Raw genomic sequence first — 21930 nt, forward strand, 5'->3', positions numbered from 1 at the left:
ATGCACGCTGTTTTGACCGCAAGGTCAACTAAAAAGAGGAAACATAACATACCATAAAGCCTTAAAAACACACAAAAAAGCTATGTGATTACATGATATATCCTCCACAAGCCATCAAGGTTAGATGCATGTGTTTTTTCATTGCCTTTTATTAAAATGGCTAACGAGCTAGATCCATTTCCAAATACTTTGTCTCACTTACAAAGCATTGCATGAGAAAAATCTCTTTTGTTGAGAAGGACATTTGTTCTGTGGATTGTTATCTTGCTAATTGGCCTGCAGCAATTTGGCAGAGAAAAAAAAGTTAATTATAACATGAGGCCATAAGCCGCTGACACTGGATTCCATCTAGAAATAGTAAGTTGATGTAATGAGTAGGTTTTTGAGAGTAGTTGTTGTCAAATAACAAAAAGAGCAAAATGCAGAAGTAAACTATTTAGATTTATTTCCAGTGAATTGGGTATCGAATGAAAACAGTCTGAACTTCACTTGAAACATAGAAGTGTGTCTGGTTACAGCTGAAATAAACGTACTTCAGTGCTTCATGGGAGAGAGACATGTTTTGTTCTTTATAATAATATAGGTAATGACATCTTAGATGTAGTCACATACATGTATGGTCTTCATGCATAATCATGGCTCAGATTAAAACATCAATTCTTTAAAAAAAAAAAAGTTGAATTGAATATATTTTCATCAAAAGTTCCCCAAAAGCTCCCTTTCATACACCATTGTTTCACAAAATCACCACTCCTAGTGCAGCTGGCAATTGACTGCTTTCTCATTCTCCTTTTCATTCTCTCAACTTCATCAAAAGAAAGTGTTTCTGCTGGCAAGAAGAAATGCAAATGCTTGTCTTGTGCTCTCTTTCTACAAGGCCAGAATGGTAGAGGTGTTAATGAGTGACAAAGCGTTGTCATTACCAGGAGAGGGTACTTGGGCTTGGATTGTCTAATCAGCCCTAATGCATTTCAGTTCCTAATGCTCCCAAACTGCCGACTACTCCAAGCAGGGCCATTTATCATAGCAGGACACTCTTCTGCATCCGATGAAACAGGCACATACTCTCCAGAGCTCTGTGGTCGTATATATCAAGGGGGAGTGCAGTTTGTCACTGTCTGGATCAGTCCTGATCACACTCAACTATGTGCATGACCTCTGTTTGTGTAACAGGGAGGTACATTAAATTGGACACATAAATGGCAACAATTACCCTCCTGTAAGCATAAAAATGATTCCAAATATATCGTACATAGTTGCATCTGCAGGCATTTTGATAGCTTAAGTCAAATGCTGAGCAATGAAAATAACACCTGAATATTAGTAACATTATTCTATTTTTTTTTTTTTTAAAGGTTTCTCTTTTTAATGACAAGTTTCATTCACTTTGAAATATGTGTGTGAATATATATATATATATGCACACACACTCACACACACACACATATGCACATTCACATTCAAAGTGGGAGGCTCACACTTTGCACTGACACTTATGCAATTAAATTTATACTGTAGAGAATTGGAAACCTTGATCACGACAATTAGGGTTTTTTTCCTTCTTTTATATTGTTCCATAGCTGCTATGTACTTCTATTACATTAGAGAATCAAGTGCAACTTATTGTTGCTCTTGTACAGTAAAGGTAATTTGCATAATCCTTAAGCTTTATTTCAAATCCCCCATGTCTTTATGTCACTCTTAAGACATGCCAGATGTTTTCCAAGGTTTAATTCTCAATTATCAGTGTCTTTTTACATCACCGTTGTTTGTGGACAAGTGAACAATGCATTAAATGCCTTAACTCAAAAATAGCACTGTGCGTGTCTATTAAAGCCTTTGTTAATGGCTGTTTTATTTGGCAAAAGATTGAAACAACTGGAGCATTTGAACATGCAGGGCTAATGTTAGGCAGAAAAACACACATATATATGCTACAAATGCAGCTTCGGTTTTCACAAATATTCAGTAACTTTTACAATTAATCTTTTAGTCCGTAAGCTACATGCTCCCTTGCCACAGCAAGTATTTCCACATGTTTGATTTGGCTCCTGTTCCTTTCCTAATGCATCCCCAAAGGGAATTTGTGTCTCTGACTTGGCAAACAAAAGGTCACATTTGCTTGCCAAGCAAATGTGTTAACCACTACACCACTTAGTCTGTAAATTTCCAGAAAATATCCACAAGTTTATACCCATTATGATAACTACTTTTTTTTGTTGTTCTGTATCACCCAGATATGGTTAGTCACTCTCTCATGTATTTCCTTGCTATGAATTTCAGTCTCTTCTGCACTTGAAAGGCCCATTCAGGGGGGCTGTGGTGCTTCAAAAGACCTTCATCTTCTTTTCCACATCAGTCATTTTAAAAGAGTAATGAAGTGGACCACTGGACAGCAACCAAGCTGGTCAGCAGATGGAATACGACCATTTTCTTTCCAGTATAGTGATGAATTCACACTTCAAGAGAAGAAAGGATGGATAACAAGAATATCTCACACTATAATGAGAATGTGGCTATACGCAGAACAATGTGTGCAGAAATAAAGGATCCATGAGCTACATGGAGAGATTCCAACACATTCTCACAGTCACCTGCATTTTTGGCACCATTACAGAGCGGTGGCCAGGGTAAAATATCTGTCTTTAAATTATTTGGAAACCAAAACTGAGTGTACCTCATTGCTTCTTCAAGATGTATATCGCTAGCTGCCTCTGTGCAGGGACTGGAGATGAAATTTACCTTTCGGCTATGGTACATTAAAGTATTATGCTTTATCCCTGTTAAATTCAGAAATAAATTATCATCTCCCAATCGAAATCATAAAATTGCTCAGCAGGCCCTGCAGCTCAAAAAGTGAAGGTCTGTATTTTAAGTTCAAGATCAAATCTGTGATCCTCCCTCTGAGTAAAGTATAGTGACGTTCGCTGGCATGTTATTTGTTTTATGTCTATACCAGTTTGGAAAGGATTTTTCATCCTTTTGTCACGAGATTATCTCGTATGGGACATTTGGATCACAGATAATCTTGCTTATGATTGTTGTGAGAGAGAATCAGGATGCATTTATGTGCAGTTATGTGCTGCCAGTGATGAGTCATGTGGATTATTTTACCCCACCCATTCTGTCATGGTTATTTATCTGTAAATACTTTTAGGGAGGAAAGCAATACAGCAAATTCCCAAAGAATATATCAATCAGTTTCCAAAAAAAAGAAGAAAAAAAAGACTTTGACGCTGTGAATAAAATCACAATGCAATGATCTACAAATCATTTGTAGATCATTGGATAGATATATATATATATGTGTTTTGTTTTGTTTTTTGCTCCAAGTCGTCTTTTAACAGCAAAAATGTTTGGGGACTGTGGAGAGCAATTACTGTAGATTTGAAAGCCAAATGTTTTCCCATGCTTGATATAGGATTTCAGCTGCTCAACCGTCCAGTGCCTCCTTTGACATATTTTCCATTTCATAGTGTGCCAAATGTTCTCTGCTTCCTGCAGGCAGATTAGTTACAGCACCCGGACTGTTTCGCTGTTGAGTCATGCTGTTGCAATACATGCAGAATGTTGTTTTGGTATTTTGCTGTTCAGAAACACAAGGACTTCTCGGAAAAAGGAAGGCAGCCCATGTTGCTCCAAAATCTGTATATTATGCAGCATTTATGGTGCCTTCACAGATGTACAAGTTATCAGGCAGTGTGTACTAGTACAGTGGCTGTGGCGGTTCGCCTAAACTGCCCCCTTGTCACAGTAAATGCTACAAATTTTAGACAGCGGTTTGCAAAGCTGTCTGTGTGAAGGACCAAAGAAGTACAACCAGGCTGGTCCTGCTTCCCTTTACCCCACACAATGTTAGTGCAATGATTTTTTTTTTAAAAAAGATTTTGATTCACTAGACCACAGAGCAGTTTAACTTGGACTGTTTTCTGGATCTTTATATACTATATATTTATATCCTCAGTAACATTTTAATTTGCATTTATGGCACAAAAACAAACTTTTTTAATTAGCAGTGTTTTTCATGTTCCTGACACCTTAGACAAATTTTCCACCACGGATTTGTGAACTGTAGATTGTGCAGATTTTGCACATACTCGTGTGTGTGTGTGTGTGTGTTCATGTGTGTGTGTGTGTATCCTGAAAAATAGTATTACACCGCCAAACTATCTTCCATGAATTGATGAAAGTAAATGCCTAATTAGTTGGGAGATGTTACACTAGGTGTATTTTAGCCATACAAATAATACAATGAATAACTTAGTAACTTAGTAGAATTGATAGCAAATGGAAGACAAATCGTGGCGATCGTGGCTCAAGAGTTGGAAGTTCACCTTGTAATCGGAAGGTTGCCAGTTCGAGCCCCGGCTTGGACAGTCTCGGTCGTTGTGTCCTTGGGCAAGACACTTCACCCGTTGCCTACTGGTGGTGGTCAGAGGGCCCGGTGGCGCCAGTGTCCGGCAGCTTCGCCTCTGTCAGTGCGCCCCAGGGTGGCTGTGGCTACAATGAAGCTGCTATCACCAGTGTGTGAATGTGTGGATGACTGGATATGTAAAGCGCTTTGGGGTCCTTAGGGACTAGTAAAGAGCTATATAAATACAGGCCATTTATTTTTACCATTTACAAACCACACTCTTCTGGATGACAGTCCAGTGCTTTCATCCGCAACATTTATTCATCCACCTCAACCCTATACCACTTCTATTGTTTGACTTTTCCTAACTTCCTAAAGGTTTCTGCCAACCTGAAAATGCTTTTTGGCAAAAGGCAAACTTCTGCCTCTGGCCTGTAGAAGGCTGCTTTTCAGCAAAAAAAAAAAAAAAAAAAAAAGCTTTGATATTCCAGTAAACAATACTTGGCACCAGTTACACTTTATATATTTGGCTACAGAGCTTTTGAACATAGTGAAGCATTTTGGGCAGTAAAGCTATGTTTTTCCTTCAGGGTGTGGTTAAAAAAAAGCAGAACAAAAAAACAGTGGCTGCAGGAATTTGATTCATCAGTTTGATACAAATACAGCTGCAAATAACAACTGTGGTGTAAATACTGGGTGTGAAAATAGGAAACTACTAAGTTAACCACATAAGCTTAGGAGTAAAGCGTAAACCAGTCAATAATTAAACCTCTGGGGTCGACGGACCCAAATCACATGATCAATTTAAGATGGCATAGCAGCAAGATGTAGTCTCCCTGAGAATCCATTTCAGCTTGTGTTAAAAGTGCTTCCAACTATATACCAATTTTTAAATTGTATTGATAGGCCATGATATTTTTTCCTGTCTGCTGGAAGAAAAAAATGGGTAAAAACTGCATTTTTTCAAGTCCTGCAAGCACTTAAAAATACATGAAAAAACATTCCTTTCCTATTGGTGGACAAATGTACCATGTTGAGCAATCCAAATATTAGATGGCAACATGTGACATTTGGTTATTTAGGAAGAGGGGGAAGTTTTAGGAGTGATAGCAGTGAGAGTGAGAGAAAAAGAAAGTGAGTTTTGAGAGATTTGTGACGTTTAGTGTTTTGTCTTGTTTATTTAGTGTGTAGTTAAGTCGTCTGTTTTGTTTTGTTTGTCAAAACAACGGGGCAATGGCTGAATGTCACAGTTGCTAAAAAGCCACCAAAGGCAGATTGCAATGTAGAGTTTGACTCCAGGTGGCAAACAGGAGGAGTGATACACCTCCTGCTGTCAGGCCTGGAGGTACCAGGCTTGTGATGTGCTCCTCTGTCTTATAGTGGACAGAAACTATTTTTTGGAGTGGCAAAAATAATTTGTGTGGCATCCTATTTGATGGACACCTGATTATTATGTAAATAGTTTTAAATGTTTATTTAAAAAACAAAAACAAAATATATATATATATATATATATATATATATATATATATATATATATATATATATATATATATATATATATATATATATATATATATATATATATATATGTCCTGAGGAGTCAGCTGAATGGTAAGAACAAGATCCGGGCCATCAACACGTACGCCCTGCCCGTGATCAGGTACCCTGCTGGGGTAATAGGCTGGCCAAAGGAGGAGATAGAAGCCACTGACATAAAGACAAGAAAGCTCCTTACCATGCATGGAGGGTTTCACCCCAAATCCAGCACCCTGAGGCTGTACGCTAAGCGGAAGGAAGGGGGCCGGGGACTGGTGAGTGTCAGCACCACAGTCCAGGATGAGACAACGAACATCCAAGAATACATTAGGAAGATGGCCCCAACTGACCGAGTGCTCAGTGAATACCTCAGGCAGCAGAAACCCAAGAAAGAGGAGGGAGACGAGAAACCATCATGGAAGGACAGGCCCCTGCACGGTATGTACCACCGGCAGATAGAGGAGGTGGCTGATATCCAGAAATCCTACCAGTGGCTGGACAAAGCTGGACTGAAAGACAGCACAGAGGCACTAATCATGGCAGCACAAGAACAAGCTCTGAGCACAAGATCCATAGAGGCTGGGGTCTATCACACCAGGCAAGACCCCAGGTGCAGGCTGTGTAAAGATGCCCCAGAGACAATCCAGCACATAACAGCAGGGTGCAAGATGCTAGCAGGCAAGGCATACATGGAACGCCATAACCAAGTGGCCGGCATAGTGTACAGGAACATCTGTGCCGAGTATAACCTGGAAGTCCCGAGGTCAAAATGGGAGATGCCCTCAAGGGTGGTGGAAAATGACCGAGCTAAGATCCTGTGGGACTTCCAGATACAGACGGACAAAATGGTGGTGGCTAACCAACCGGACATAGTGGTGGTAGACAAACAGAAGAAGACGGCCGTAGTGATCGATGTAGCGGTTCCGAATGACAGCAATATCAGGAAGAAGGAACACGAGAAGCTGGAGAAATACCAAGGGCTCAGAGAAGAGCTCGAGAGGATGTGGAGGGTGAAGGTAACGGTGGTCCCCGTGGTAATCGGAGCACTAGGTGCGGTGACTCCCAAGCTAGGCGAGTGGCTCCAGCAGATCCCGGGTACAACATCGGAGATCTCTGTCCAGAAGAGCGCAGTCCTGGGAACAGCTAAGATACTGCGCAGGACCCTCAAGCTCTCAGGCCTCTGGTAGAGGACCCGAGCTTGAAGGATAAACCGCCCGCAGGGGCGTGCTGGGTGTAAGTATACATATATATACATATATATATATATATGTATATATATGTATATATATATATATATATATATATATATGTATATATATGTATATATGTATATATGTATATATATATATATATATATATATATGCATTCGCATCTGATTTTAGATTTAATGTGTTAATAGAGTATGTGAAAATGAGAAGAAAAAAACCTTTAAATTCAGACATGTGGTACCATTGCTGAAAAGAATGATACCAAACAAGGCAAGGTAAAATATAGAGGTATAATCAAAAGTAGTCAACAACAGCCAATTATACTCTGGACCCCGGAGGGTTAAACAAACAGCTGGTCCAAGCTTTAAAACTGTACAGCATAATTCTTAGGGATATTGAGCTATTAGAAATTCATTTACATTTTTTTATAGGTGCAAAGGCTTCTGCATTGAGTAATCTTGAAAGAATATAAGTCAGAATATTTTCGATTCAGTAGATCAAAAATCGCTGTGAAATTCTTGAATGTAAGACTGTGTATCATTCATTGGATCCCAAAAAGATAACAAACGTGTCCCCTCTGCTCTGAATTTGCTCACAGTCCGTCCTTTGATGAGGAACCTTCCCCTCGGCCAAAGAGGAAGAAGAAGAAGAGGAAGTCTGAGCGGAAGAGGAAGAGGAAAAGGTCAGTTTCCAAAATTAGATGACACTGCAGTGTGATGTGTGTTGGTGTGGAAATAAATAAACCAAGGTTTGTGCAGAGGAATGCTTTAAATTCATATTTATTTTAAAATTTTTCCTTATTTAGGTCTCCTTCTTACAGCCTGTCACCACCGAGGAAGAAGAAAAAGAAGAAGAAGAAGAGCTCCAAGAAAAGCAAGCGGCACAGGTAAGTACAGTAAATGTTAAAACAATATACAAAAACAGTTGCACGAGTTTTATATTTATGACTTAAATCATCTTGTTTCCCTTTTCAGGTATACCTCCAAGAAGTCAAAACACAGGTACATATATGATTTTTTTCTTCTATAACCTCTGCATGTCTGCTTGCACTGTGCACATCTCATTTCTAAAAGAAAGACGGTTCATAACAGGATGAGTTCCTGTGTAACAGTTGGTGCCTGCTTTCAGCAAGATTACTGGATTTCCACCTGAAACGCAATTCTCTTTTAGTATCAGCAAGTATGCAAGCTGTCTGTGCAGGCTTCGTCAGTATCAATACCGCTCTCTCATGATATTATTCTCTTTCATCCTAACAGCTCTTCAAGTTTAAAACATAAGAGGAAGGATGAACGCAAGCACAAGAAAAGGTCAGTGTGTGACTGTTGCATCAGAATGTACTCTCCAGGTCCTACACTATTTTTCCCCCCTCACAACCTCCTCTTCTCCCAGCAATGGTAGTCCATCCAGTATTTTCAGAATACCCACTGTCGAGGAGGAAAAAGAGAGGATACTGCAAAATACTATCCTGTAAGGGCAAGATAGGTGAATACAGAAACGTACCGCTTTTATATTTCTTGAGCTAAGCGTGAAAGAACCTTTGCAAACAGAAAAACTGATTGAACACTTGAGCCACAAAGAGAGAAAAATGGGTGAAAGAGGGTAAGAGAAACCAATTTCATGCTGTGATCTTGCAACATTTTATAATTTGACTTTGGATGAGCGCATTGTTGTTTGTAAGCACAGAGCCATGTTCGGTAGCTGCTGACTTGAACGGAAACCATTGCTTTCCAGCTGACTACAACTCTTTATTCTCTTTTCTTTTATTCAGATCACTTCACTCGTTCATGACTTTGTCATTCTGTTATACTCTTCCCTTCGCTAATGTGACCTGTCACTCAGAGTAGCCAATAAAGAAACATAAGGTGATGATGTGACATATGCAATTTTGACGTTAAATAAATAAAAGCTGGCCTGTTTATCAGGCACTCCCATTCAACTGCTCGTTAACACAAATATTTAATAAGCCAATCACATGGCAGCACCTCACTAATGCCTGTATTTGACCTTTCTTCCTGATTCTGATCCTGACCTCAGAATTTGGGAGAAAGGTGACTTAAGGCAGCGGTCCCCAACCTTTTTTTGCGCCACGGACCGGTTTATGTCTGACAATATTTTCACGGACCAGCCTTTAAGTTGCCGTGGATATATCAACAAAGTCAACAAAAGATATAACTGTTTTAACTTTAGATATTACTTATTACTGCACGCTGTCTTACTACTGAGCCTTTACTTGTTGAGAGCACTTGGAAAAAGTAGTTACAATCTTTAAGGATGCTTTTCTTAATGTGACTTGAAAAACAAATCCTTAATTTGAGTGAAAATTCTGAGGTTTTACTGAGAGAGGCAAGTGTCCCTGTACCTTTATCGAAACCACTCACGTCAGTGAGAAAGGTGTGGACTCCATGTGCAGCTGGAGCAATAAGCACAAAAAAAGAATAAATCAAAGTAAGGATGAAATTCAATAATGCTTGTGTTATTCTCACACTGTGCCCTTCCTGACTGGTGCTTTTTTAAAGTTGATGTTCAATCATCAAATTTCGTTCTAACTGATATGTTGATATCAGCTCAGGATGTAAACTGTTATATGATGTGGTTCAATGGAAAATGTAATTTATTAAGAATAAATCACATATGCTGTGAAAAAAAAAAAAAAAAAAGTTGCCGTGGATAAATACTACAAAATAAAACCAGTACCAGTACCAAAAAAAAGAAGATTTATTCATAACACACAGGAAAAGACCCAGAGAAAACAAGTTAACGATAAAAACGATTAAAGAAAGTAACGATAAAAACTGATAAAAACTCTGAAAACCATAAATTTCACACTCGAGCCTCAACTCTCACAGTCCGGTACCAAATGGCTCATGGAGCTATAAACGGCCCGGGGGTTGGGGGCCACTGACTTAAGAGACTTTGGTAGGGATGGGTATCGTTTAGGTTTTAGCCGATACCGGTGCCAAACCGGTACTTTTGAAACGGTGCCGGTGCTTAAACGGTGCTCAAATCAGTGCCTAAAGAATGGAGAACACAAAATTGATCCTTAAACCTCTCATGTTCAGCTGTTTTTTTTTTTGTAAAAAGATAACAATGTTAGCTTTTTCTGCAGCTATGTGGCATATATGGTATCACTCTTGGCTGGAAGCAATGCTTAAACAATGGAAAAAACACAAACTTTTTCCAAAAACCTCTCATGTTTAGCTGTTCTCCACTTTTTCTTTGGTCATTTTAGCCTTTTTGGCCAGGGTGAAGGGAGTATCTGCCATCAAACAAGAAGACAGCCGCATGTAGCTATGATGATGTTTGCTAGTTCACCTTACATACATTAATTTAATAACGTGGTTAGCCTACTAAACGTAAATTACACACGAACAACATTAAGCTACTCACACAGAGAAGAACGGCTGCTGCTGCATCATCATCCTCATCATTTCTGCTACACTGGCAGGGCTAGGGGCCAGGACTCTCCTCTTCGTGTTTTTGGGGGATGTTGCTAACTCCGGGTCCGATAACAGGCAACCCACCCGCAGTAGATGTGCTCGGTGTGAGGTCTGGCAGCAAACTATCAAATACGGCGCATTTTTCGGCTTTAAAAAAAAAAACGCTATGCGTCGCCAGGTGTTTCATTGGATTCGAGGTGTTACCTCCTTTGCGCAGTATCACAGTATCACCTTAAAGCACTTGTTGCAGGCTGCTGAGTTTACATATTTTGCTGTGAAGTACAGCCAGACTTTTGACCGCTTCGCCTTGGGCATTTTTAATCTGTAGCTCTGCTCTAAAAGAACGTACGTACCTGGACCCGCCTACTATCCTCGGAAACGTAAAATGATTGGCTAGAAATCAAAGTGTATCACAGCTCAGGAAAAAAAAGCACCGAAATAAAACACCGAAATGTGCGCTGTTTTTCGGTCTGGTTACTACCGTTATGTCATCATGGCACCGGATACCGGTACCCATCCCTAGACTTTGGTAGTTGGTGCCGGTCAGGCTGCTGAAATTTTCAACACCACAATCTCTAGGGTTTACAGATCCAGCTTGTCGACCTTGTTGTTGTTGTCAGGGTTCACAGGAGTAGGGCCAGACTGCTATGAGCTGATATGAGCACTACAGTAACTCAAATAACCACGTATTACAACCAAGGAATGCAGAAGAGCATCTCTGAACACACAAGACATCGAACCTCCAAGCAGACGAGCTGCAGCAATAGGATACCACACTTGGTGTCAAATGACTCCTGTCTGCTAATAACACAAAGCTGAGGCTACATTTTGAATAAGCCCACCAAAAGTGGAACACAGAAGACTGAAAATATGTTGCCTGGTCTGATGAGTCTTGATTTCTGCGCTGATGTTCAGATGATAGGGACAGGATTTGGCATAAACCACATGAAAGCATGGATCCATCTAGCCTTGGTTCTTGGTTTCTTCCTGTTAAAACAGAGTTTTAACTTCCCACTGTCACACAGAGGTTGCTGGTATCATCTGATTGTTGAGGTGTTCTCTGTATTATTGTACAGTCTTTAGCTTACAATATGAACTACCTTGAGGCAACTGTTGTTGTGATTTGGCGATACAGTATATGACTAAAATTTGACAGCCTTAATGTCTTCAGTGTTGTTTTAACAGTAAACAGAATATTAAATTGAAAAGTAGTCACTCCACTGTAAACACTTACATTGATAGCTGAAAATTCAAGGTGGAGAAAGGCCACAGACTGCACATAAAATATAGATGTAGGCACCATAACAGACTGGCTTGACTACCATTTTAAAGCCTCACCTTTTTCCAAGACAGTTTTTTTTGGATGGCAAAATCAGAACTGTCTAGTCACCAGCTTTCAATTAAAGAGGAGCATCCATAATTCAGTGTGATATTAAATGAGAATCTAATTCTGTTTTGTGAACATCTTTCTCAAGACAAAACGTATGCAGGGGCCATTTTTGGTCTGTTCATCTTTAAACTTCTGGCCACCAGTAGGCTACAAGACACTTTTTTGCATTAGCACTACTCTTGTTTAAAAATGTGGGGAAAGGAGAAAAACTATAGCTGCTACCAATTAGAAATGTTTGGCTGTCCAACATAAACAATGTGAAAGCATGCAGATGTGGAGTATTGTGGTTTGAGTTTGTTTTCTTGCATTTATCCAAACTAAAGGACTACTAGTGAGGCCATTTTTGCCTCTGCTGAATTGCAGATAATTGGACAAATAGCACATGTCAATTAAATGTGTATATGGCAGTCCTCTGCTTTGTAAAAGAAGCTAAATAGCCACCACAATGAACTTACTAGAAAAACTAAAGAGATAATGTTTTAATGTATTTTAGTGCAAATGAATAGAGAACAGAACATAACATCAACCTGTCACTCCAAGTGGCGATGTACATTATATGCACATTTAAAGCAGAGACAAGAGTCAGGAGTGATTCGTGAAAGAAGGCACAAAAGGATGAAAGGGAAGGTTTACAGGATGGTAGTGAGATCATTACTACTGAGTGCCACTTACAAAAAGACAGGATGTGTAGTTGGAGGTGGCAGAACTGAAGATGTTCATATTTTCTTGAGTGACCAGGATGACCAGAAGTAGAAATCAGTATATCAGATGGACAGCTCGGGTTGAGCGGACTGCAGACAAAGTTAGATAAGAAGGGCTGAGATGGTTTGGAACTGCACAAAGGGATCATGGATATATTGGACAGAGGACATTAAAGATGGAGTTTCCAGGCAGGAGAAAAAGAGGAAGAACACAGAGAACATTCATTGGTGTAGTAAAGGAGGACATGCAGAGGGTTGGTGTGACAGAGGAAGGTGCCAGGGTGAGGTAGGTGATCCACTGTAGCGACCCTTATGGGAGCAGCTGAAGGAAGGCAAAAGAACAAAGAACAACAATTTAAAAGTTTGATTTTTATTCTTCATCACATGTATTCGTTCATATTTATCATAAAGAGGGGGTAGACCAGGCTCTAAATATATTTATTTTGGCTGTAAATTTGTAAAGTTGTTGGGAGTCAGTGTGGATTTGTTTGCCAGTTAGCAATTCTGCGTTGCTTCATGTAATAGCAGAGGAGGCTTCTGTTTGAGAATGACATACGCAGGTCATGGCAAACTGTCCTGTACTATGAACATAAACTTTGGAAAGTGTGATTTCTGGATAACTCTCTGGCCCTCCAGGTTAGCCAGACTTTGGAAGACAAAAGAAAGGTGCCCAAAAAAGTTTTAATAAATTCGTAATCCTTTTTTTTGGTCTTACTGTAGAGGCACACATATAACAGAAATTCAAGTTTCTCTCAAAACTAAATGGTTTGCATAATGGTTTTCTTGTACTGCTGATCTTTGGAGAAGTGCAGCTATGCTATTTGCTTGCATGTTTGGCTTGATAGGTCTCATGTGTAGCTGGGACATTAGTAAAATTTGTTGTAAATCCTGTACAATGTATGTTTAATTGATGGAATAAATAATGCATTTATTTATTTAGTTACAATACTAATAATAATACAATTGCAAAAACTGCCAAAGTTTCAAATAATTAAGTCAGTCTTGGTAATCGCTATGATTAAAACGCTTTACTCCTCTTTTCCTGCTCTTTGAATGGTGTTACAAAAAGAAAATATTCTTAATATATCACACAGCTCTGACTGTTCTTCCTGCCAATCAACACAGAAGTCCTAACACCAGGCTGTAGAGACCTTGTGTTTGCAATGGCCCACCGATCAGATAAAATGGTTGTCTTAAAGGGAGGGGGAAGAGAGCGCAAAAAGATATGTTTTGAACAGCTAAACCAAAGTCAAGCCCAAGAAGACAGGGATTATGTAAAGCTACTTTAGTGGAGTTTTTTGTGAAAAAAACTAATCATAATCTTAGCTTCCTCTCTACGTGTTTTTTTTTTTTCTTTGTTTTGTTTCAGTTCTCGGACTCACTCACGTCGGAGACGGCGGTATCGGAGGTCAGAGTCAGAGACTTCTTCCTGCCAATCTTCAACAGAGGACAGGTAGGCCCAGCGCCCCCACTTCCACCCCACCCCCAGCCCGCTCCCTTGGTTAATCTTATCAGTCTGAGGTGTCTGCCGAATTCTTGGTCACATCGCAGAGATGACTGATAAGGTGGAGGTGACTTCCTCAGACTCAGGCACAACCGGGCCTTATCACAGCTGCACAGAAAATGGCTGCAAATGCACTCTAGAGATCAATACACTCAATTATAATGACATATAGCAAATTTCTGGTTGTGTGATACTATGAAAGATGTCTTTTATGGGTCATACTGGGCTGACTGCATAAAGATTTCTAAAAGCTAGAAGCATATCTGGATACTTTCTGATATAAATTAATCATTTCAGTCATTTATCACTGAGAATATACATATATAAATATATACATATATAAATATATATATATATATATATACATATATATATATATATATATATATATATATATGTATGTATGTATGTGTATATATATATATATAAAAAAAAAAAAAAAACACCCAGCACGCCCCTGCGGGCGGTTTATCCTTCAAGCTCGGGTCCTCTACCAGAGGCCTGGGAGCTTGAGGGTCCTGCGCAGTATCTTAGCTGTTCCCAGGACTGCGCTCTTCTGGACAGAGATCTCCGATGTTGTTCCTGGGATCTGCTGGAGCCACTCGCCTAGCTTGGGAGTCACCGCACCTAGTGCTCCGATTACCACGGGGACCACCGTTACCTTCACCCTCCACATCCTCTCGAGCTCTTCTCTGAGCCCTTGGTATTTCTCCAGCTTCTCGTGTTCCTTCTTCCTGATATTGCTGTCATTCGGAACCGCTACATCGATCACTACGGCCATCTTCTTCTGTTTGTCTACCACCACTATGTCCGGTTGGTTAGCCACCACCATTTTGTCCGTCTGTATCTGGAAGTCCCACAGGATCTTAGCTCGGTCATTCTCCACCACCCTTGGGGGCATCTCCCATTTTGACCTCGGGACTTCCAGGTTATACTCGGCACAGATGTTCCTGTACACTATGCCGGCCACTTGGTTATGGCGTTCCATGTATGCCTTGCCTGCTAGCATCTTGCACCCTGCTGTTATGTGCTGGATTGTCTCTGGGGCATCTTTACACAGCCTGCACCTGGGGTCTTGCCTGGTGTGATAGACCCCAGCCTCTATGGATCTTGTGCTCAGAGCTTGTTCTTGTGCTGCCATGATTAGTGCCTCTGTGCTGTCTTTCAGTCCAGCTTTGTCCAGCCACTGGTAGGATTTCTGGATATCAGCCACCTCCTCTATCTGCCGGTGGTACATACCGTGCAGGGGCCTGTCCTTCCATGATGGTTCCTCGTCTCCCTCCTCTTTCTTGGGTTTCTGCTGCCTGAGGTATTCACTGAGCACTCGGTCAGTTGGGGCCATCTTCCTAATGTATTCTTGGATGTTCGTTGTCTCATCCTGGACTGTGGTGCTGACACTCACCAGTCCCCGGCCCCCTTCCTTCCGCTTAGCGTACAGCCTCAGGGTGCTGGATTTGGGGTGAAACCCTCCATGCATGGTAAGGAGCTTTCTTGTCTTTATGTCAGTGGCTTCTATCTCCTCCTTTGGCCAGCCTATTACCCCAGCAGGGTACCTGATCACGGGCAGGGCGTACGTGTTGATGGCCCGGATCTTGTTCTTACCATTCAGCTGACTCCTCAGGACTTGCCTGACCCTCTGCAGGTACTTGGTGGTTGCAGCTTTTCTAGCGGCCTCTTCATGGTTCCCATTCGCCTGTGGGATCCCCAAGTACTTGTAACTGTCCTCTATGTCTGCAATGTTGCCTTCTGGTAGTTCAATCCCCTCAGTTCTGACTACCTTCCCTCTCTTTGTTACCATCCGACTACACTTCTCCAGTCCGAACGACATTCCAATGTCATTGCTGTATAGCCTGGTAGTGTGGATCAGTGAATCGATGTCTCGTTCACTCTTGGCATACAGCTTGATGTCATCCATGTACAGGAGGTGGCTGACAACTGCTCCGTTCTGTAGTCGGTATCCGTAGCCAGTCTTGTTAATGATCTCACTGAGGGGGTTCAGGCCTATGCAGAACAGCAGTGGGGACAGAGCATCTCCTTGGTAGATCCCGCACTTGATGGTGACTTGTGCTATGGGCTTGGAGTTGGCCTCTAGTGTTGTACGCCACATCCCCATTGAGTTCCTGATGAAGGCTCTTAGGGTCCCATTGATCTTGTACAATTCTAGGCATTCCAGTATCCAGCTGTGGGGCATTGAGTCATAGGCCTTCTTGTAATCAATCCAGGCAGTGCACAGGTTGGTCAGTCTGGTCTTGCAGTCTCGGCTGATTGTTCTGTCTACCAGTAGCTGGTGTTTTGCGCCTCTGGTATTCTTGCCAATTCCTTTCTGTGTCCCGCTCATGTATTGACCCATGTGCCTGTTCATCTTAGCCGATATGATGCCTGACAGGAGCTTCCATGTAGTACTGAGGCAGGTTATTGGTCGGTAGTTGGAGGGGACCGGTCCCTTCTGGGGGTCCTTGGGGATCAGGACCGTCCGGCCTTCAGTTAGCCATTCCGGGTGTCTCTCGTTAACTAGCAGCTGGTTCATTTGTGCTGCCAGACGCTCGTGGAGTGCAGTCAGCTTCTTCAGCCAGTAGGCGTGAACCATGTCGGGCCCTGGTGCTGTCCAACTCTTCATACTGGAGACCCTTTCTTGGATATCTGCCACTGTGATGGTTACTGGACCCTGTTCAGGGAGGTCGCTGTGGTCAGCCCTCAGATCCTCTAGCCACTGAGCATTGCCGTTATGGGTTGCATCCTTCTCCCATATGCTCTTCCAGTATTGCTCCGTCTCCAGCCTTGGTGGTGCTGTTCTCTTATTGTTCCCTTGCCACTGAGAGTACACCTTTGCTGGTTCTGTGGAGAACAGCTGGTTTATTCTCCTGCCTTCTATCTCTCTGGTGTACCTCCTCAAGCGGCTGGCCAAGGCTGTGAGTCTTTGCTTGGCAGTTTCCAAGGCCTCAGGTATGGACAGCTTGCTGTATTTCTTAGGCACCTTATTTGTCGCACCTTGCTGCAACTCCGTTAGTTGGCTAACCTCCCTCCGTGCTACTTTGATCTTGCCCTCTAGCCTCCTTCTCCATGGAGGGTACTGCCCCTTGTCGCTGTTCAACTTGTAGCCAAGCATCTCACTGATCACTGTTGCCGTATTGTAGATCAGCTTGTTAGTGTCGGTAATCGTGGTTGTAGGTATTGTCCGTAGTGCTGCATTAACATCATCTAGCAGACCTTCTGAGGGAACTTCACGTAATCTTGGTAACCGGCTACGCGGGATCCAGGTTTCAAGCTTGGCCATGATCCTATTTTTCAGGTCAGTTCCTCTCGCACTCAACGATCCTTCTCCTATCGCACTTGGGGCTATGTACCCAATCTCGGGTGGGGGTGATGATATCTCCCCCCTGACCTGGCGTCCTGACTCCTCCTTGCCGTAGCATTCGTGTTGTACCTCGTCAATCTCTAGCTGTGAGAGCAGTCCCTTCTTTCGAATGTTGGAACACTGAGCTACTAGTTGTTTCGCCGTCATTGTGGATGTTGGGTATCGAAGAATCCATAGGTCCCTCATCCTATTCATGTAGCCCCTTCCGCCGGGGTTACTTGCATAGTAGCATTCCAACAACGCCCTGTTTTCGTCTCTTGCCCACCGATGCCTTCTTGTTCCAGTAGCCCACTTTTCGTCAGGGTGCCCTGGTTCCTCAACACCTGACGCGGACCTTGTTGATCCGGGCGACGTCCGAGCCGGCATGCCTTCATATTTATCTGTCTCGCTCATGTCTGCGGTAGGCTTGCTTAGCATAGGGGGTCTAGCCTTAGGACCCTTACTGGATACAGACGCCCCAGGCAGGAATCGAACTTGCGATCCTCTGTTCCAAAGGCGTGTAGTCTAACCACTACGCTATCCAGCTGATATATATATATATATATATATAGATATATATATGTAGATATATATATGTAGGCGTGTACAGTTCGATGACTGAACCTTTATCCCTGAGAAGTTTTAACTCCAATCAAAGTCCAGAATTCAAACTGACTGATCTGTCCAAACCGTTTAGGTTACTCAAACAATGAGAATTATGTGGCTTTATTATACATTCTTCCAACATTTTCATCCAATGAATCATTTAATCTTTCACGTGGAAAAACATTCAAGAATTAATTTTGTAACAGATGCTCTATGATTACTAAATGGCACAAAACGTAGCTGAAATAAAGTCTGATATTTTTCCGACGTTACCTTTTATCCCATTCTCTGAAGTGCAAAATTGGCTCTAATATAACACAATCATCTCTGTCATGATGAAAACTAAATGCAGCATTTTCTCACAGACACCATCTGCAAAAATCTGTGGTTCATCAAGCATTTGGAGACCTGGCAGCTGTAGGACAGGAAACCAATGCAGTGCTCAACTACACAGACATGAAGTGGAGACCTACAACCAAATCAGTGTGTAAAATGGCTCCAAAATATCGCTCCATCCTCTCTGCTGGCACCGTAAGTACTCTTTAGGACTCTCATAGTGCTGCCACTGGTTCAGTTTCATTTCTCAGTTATTGCCATGTCAAATGGCTTATTTTCAGGCAACCTGAAATGCCTACAGTGAGACGGCTGCGTTTGGCAATTTACTTTCAATTCTGAAAGTATTTTTACATAGGCCATTAAAAAACAGCACGTCTGTATTTTTAGAACAAAATCTTACATCTATATCCAGTTGAAACACAGCATATTTTATTCAGCTAAACCCTCTTCACAATCCTCAAAGGCGTCAACATTTACCAAATTGAACAAAACATTACATGGCCTAAATCTTAGTTAGTGGTTAGTGGTTTCTTCTTTTTCAGCGATTTTGTCAGCTCTTGTTTCTCTGCTTTAAAAACTGATATGATTACTGGGCGGTAGAGTCCCCGCTACATTACAGTTGGCAAAACACGTTGGATAAACAGTGTGATTTGGGTATTTTAAGGCTTATTTCTCCTTCTGTTGAGAAATCATGCTACAGTCAATATACTACCGTAAATATCGGAATAAACTGACACTGTAACTGCAAATTCTTATTCCCCTCTGGCCTGCAGCATCAGTAAGCAGACACTTGAAAAGCTTTCTCATCCCGGTGTGTCAAATACTGCCGTTGTGTTAAATGCTATTGGTGTCTTTCGATGCGTGAATTGTGGTAATTAGATGCCCAGAGATGAGTCTTCTTTAAAAGTAAAGTCGAGTAGTAAGTCACAGGATGGTTAGCCAGGGGACTGCAGTTTGTGTCCTGTTCAGGAAGTTTAGGTATAGAGTCTGTTTTCCTCGTTTTCACTTGCTCATTAGGTTTATTTCTCTCACTGGTTAGTTGTAAACACTGATTTGAAGCTGACTGGGAAAAACACTATGGTTTGGCTTTAAATCTTACTGGCACATTTAAAAATACCAATTACTGCATTTAAATGTATTGTTAAGAGGTCTGTAAGCATTCATATATAAGGTGGGAGTGAGAGATCTCTCACTATTAGCATAGTGCCAGAGGACACCTTTTGTGTATCTCTGAGGGGCTTTGATAAAAGTGTTGTTTTTTTGGGATTGAGAATGGGCTGAACTTTGATAACAGGCTAAATTCAGTGATGTAAAAAAATAATAACCAGTCTCCTACCTTAAAGCTGTGTGTTTTTACTTTTTCGCTGACAAACAAGAGGAGTAACACTGACGTGCTGCACAGGATAATAATGATGTGTTTTTTGTTCCAAATGAACAGAAGTTACTGACATTGCCTTAAACCATTATCTGAAAGCAGCGTGCAATTGTTTCTGGTCTAATGGCATCAAAAATGCATGAGAGTGCAGCTTTTTCGAGTTAGCACATAGCACTTAAGGGTTAGGGACAGTGTAAGAGGGGATATTACTCATTAGCTAGGGGCAACCTGCTTCCTGCATTGACATCCAACAAAGGGATTGTGTGCAAACCATAAATGTTTTAAGGGTTGAATAAGATTCAGTTGCAGGTGTGTGTTTACAATTTGGTCTATGACCTCTCACTAGTTACATTTATTCGGGAGTTTAAATTAAGATGACAGCTTTTGTTCCCATCAACCCTCTGCAGAAAACTACATTTTTTTTATTTCGAGCAAATCATTTCAGTGGTTCTAGTGTCAAACCAACAAAAAACACATCCTTAAAGCATTTTTTAGAAGGCAGATTTTCAATTTTAAAATTTGAGTTTCCTCTTTTGTTTTTTTGTTGTTCTTTTGTTTCTTCCAGCAGCCTCATACATGCAGCTATGTCCTAAAACCCCATTGTCTCTGGTTTATTGGAGCATAAAATATATTTAATTTCTCTCCAGCAATCCTTAAATTATGCTAATTGCACAGACGGATGTTTTTAATTAAACACCACAGGGTTTTAATTGAAATTCAATAAATTAATCCATATATCGAATTATGCCTGGCATTCAATTTCCCACAGTCTCTCAGAAGGACTTTACAGTTGGTCGCTGAGGGGGTAGCCTTGCTTTAAAGTGTTTGCATAAGGTTTATTTATGGAGTTTGATCTTGTGAATAAAGGCACATAATCCAAAAGGTAATGCAGAATGATCTTTGCTTATTATTTCTTCCCCCCCAAAAAAGCAATCCATAAAGGGACAGGTAGGTATGAGTGGATAAAAAAAAAGAGTGTGGTTGATTTTAAAATATGTCACCATATGTTCATGTGGTGAATTGGTTTTATATTTTGAAAGTGTGTAGTGTGTTTGAGGCACCAACCTGAAAGAAAAGCACAAAAGAACTTTATGCCAGAATGTGAGATTAAATGTTTACTTGACGTCAGCCTTGTCAGAATATCTTGAGGTGCCATGAAGAATGTGTTTGTTTAAATATGTACTTCTGTAAGTGAAATCTTTTACCCCTGAGTATACACAGATTATGTGCCACTGCAAATGTTAAAGAGGATTGTAGATGGACAAAGATTTGCTTAAATTTCCCTCAGGGTCAGTCTGCTGTGTTGACTGTAGACTTGATAATGGGAAACCTTTGGGAGAAGAGGCTGGCTTAACCTCTTACACGTGTTTTGGAGTCAGAATCAAAGCTTAGTTAACTGTCACTGTTAAGAGGTCACTACTTTTATCCATCTGTGGACTTTTTGCAATTAAGGAAAAACTAAAATTTGAAATTGAGAGGTCAGTTAATCAAAAAGGTAACTAGTTTCGCTCTCCAAAACTTTAAAACAACACTGAAGAAACAAAAAAAAAGTGCCGATATAAGGCTAACTAGCTCTGGGTTTTGAAGAGAGGGTTATTGTCTTTTTCTTGCAATTTACGACTCTAATGATGCACTTATGTTGCCCGCTCTTCCCTTTTTTTTTACACCTTACCTACTTAAGGAGGAAATCTTGATTGGTAAGTGGATGTTATCAGCAGATTTAGGGATTTACTTGTAGGTCGGTGCAGGCTAATTATTTACTTCTTACAGGAGAAAGAGCACAGTCATCTGTCCTTTTCTGAGGGCTTTCTTAGTTAGACTGATGGGATCCCTCTTTGTCTGCAATCCTTTTCATTTCTACATAATACCCATTTTTGTGATGTTTGTTCAGTGTTCTTTAAATGAGGCTTTTCAATGGGGTCTATTATTTACTCTTCTTCTCTTTACTCGAGGTAGAGCCAGTAGATCTTTTCACACATAGTTTTTCTCTTTCTTTTCTGCTTTTTGTTGTTCCTTTCATATAATTGTTTTAGTTTAGACTTTCCTTAAAAACTGTTTTCTTGTTGATTTCTTTGACTTTAGTTGAGTTCAGACTTTCTTTCGAGGTTAATCGCATGCTTCAAATTTGCATGTCTTTATCTTTCA

At 40.9% G+C, this 21930-nt stretch overlaps 1 protein-coding gene across 1 annotated transcript in view; it reads left to right on the forward strand.

The window, feature by feature from the left end:
- The window catches only part of srrm4 (serine/arginine repetitive matrix 4), a 68370-nt gene that overhangs the window by 39766 nt on the left and 6674 nt on the right, over positions 1-21930 (forward strand). The window contains exons 3-8 of the mRNA XM_085426285.1: positions 7701-7784; positions 7908-7988; positions 8077-8103; positions 8359-8409; positions 14000-14083; positions 18440-18605. Of these exons, the coding sequence (XP_085282411.1) occupies positions 7701-7784; positions 7908-7988; positions 8077-8103; positions 8359-8409; positions 14000-14083; positions 18440-18605 (493 nt within the window). The remainder of the gene's footprint in view (positions 1-7700; positions 7785-7907; positions 7989-8076; positions 8104-8358; positions 8410-13999; positions 14084-18439; positions 18606-21930) is intronic.

The sequence above is a fragment of the Rhamphochromis longiceps genome, linkage group LG12 (genome assembly GCF_057381845.1).
Source record: "Rhamphochromis longiceps isolate RC_006_pf linkage group LG12, R_longiceps_female_GT1.1, whole genome shotgun sequence".
NCBI lineage: Eukaryota > Metazoa > Chordata > Actinopteri > Cichliformes > Cichlidae > Rhamphochromis > Rhamphochromis longiceps.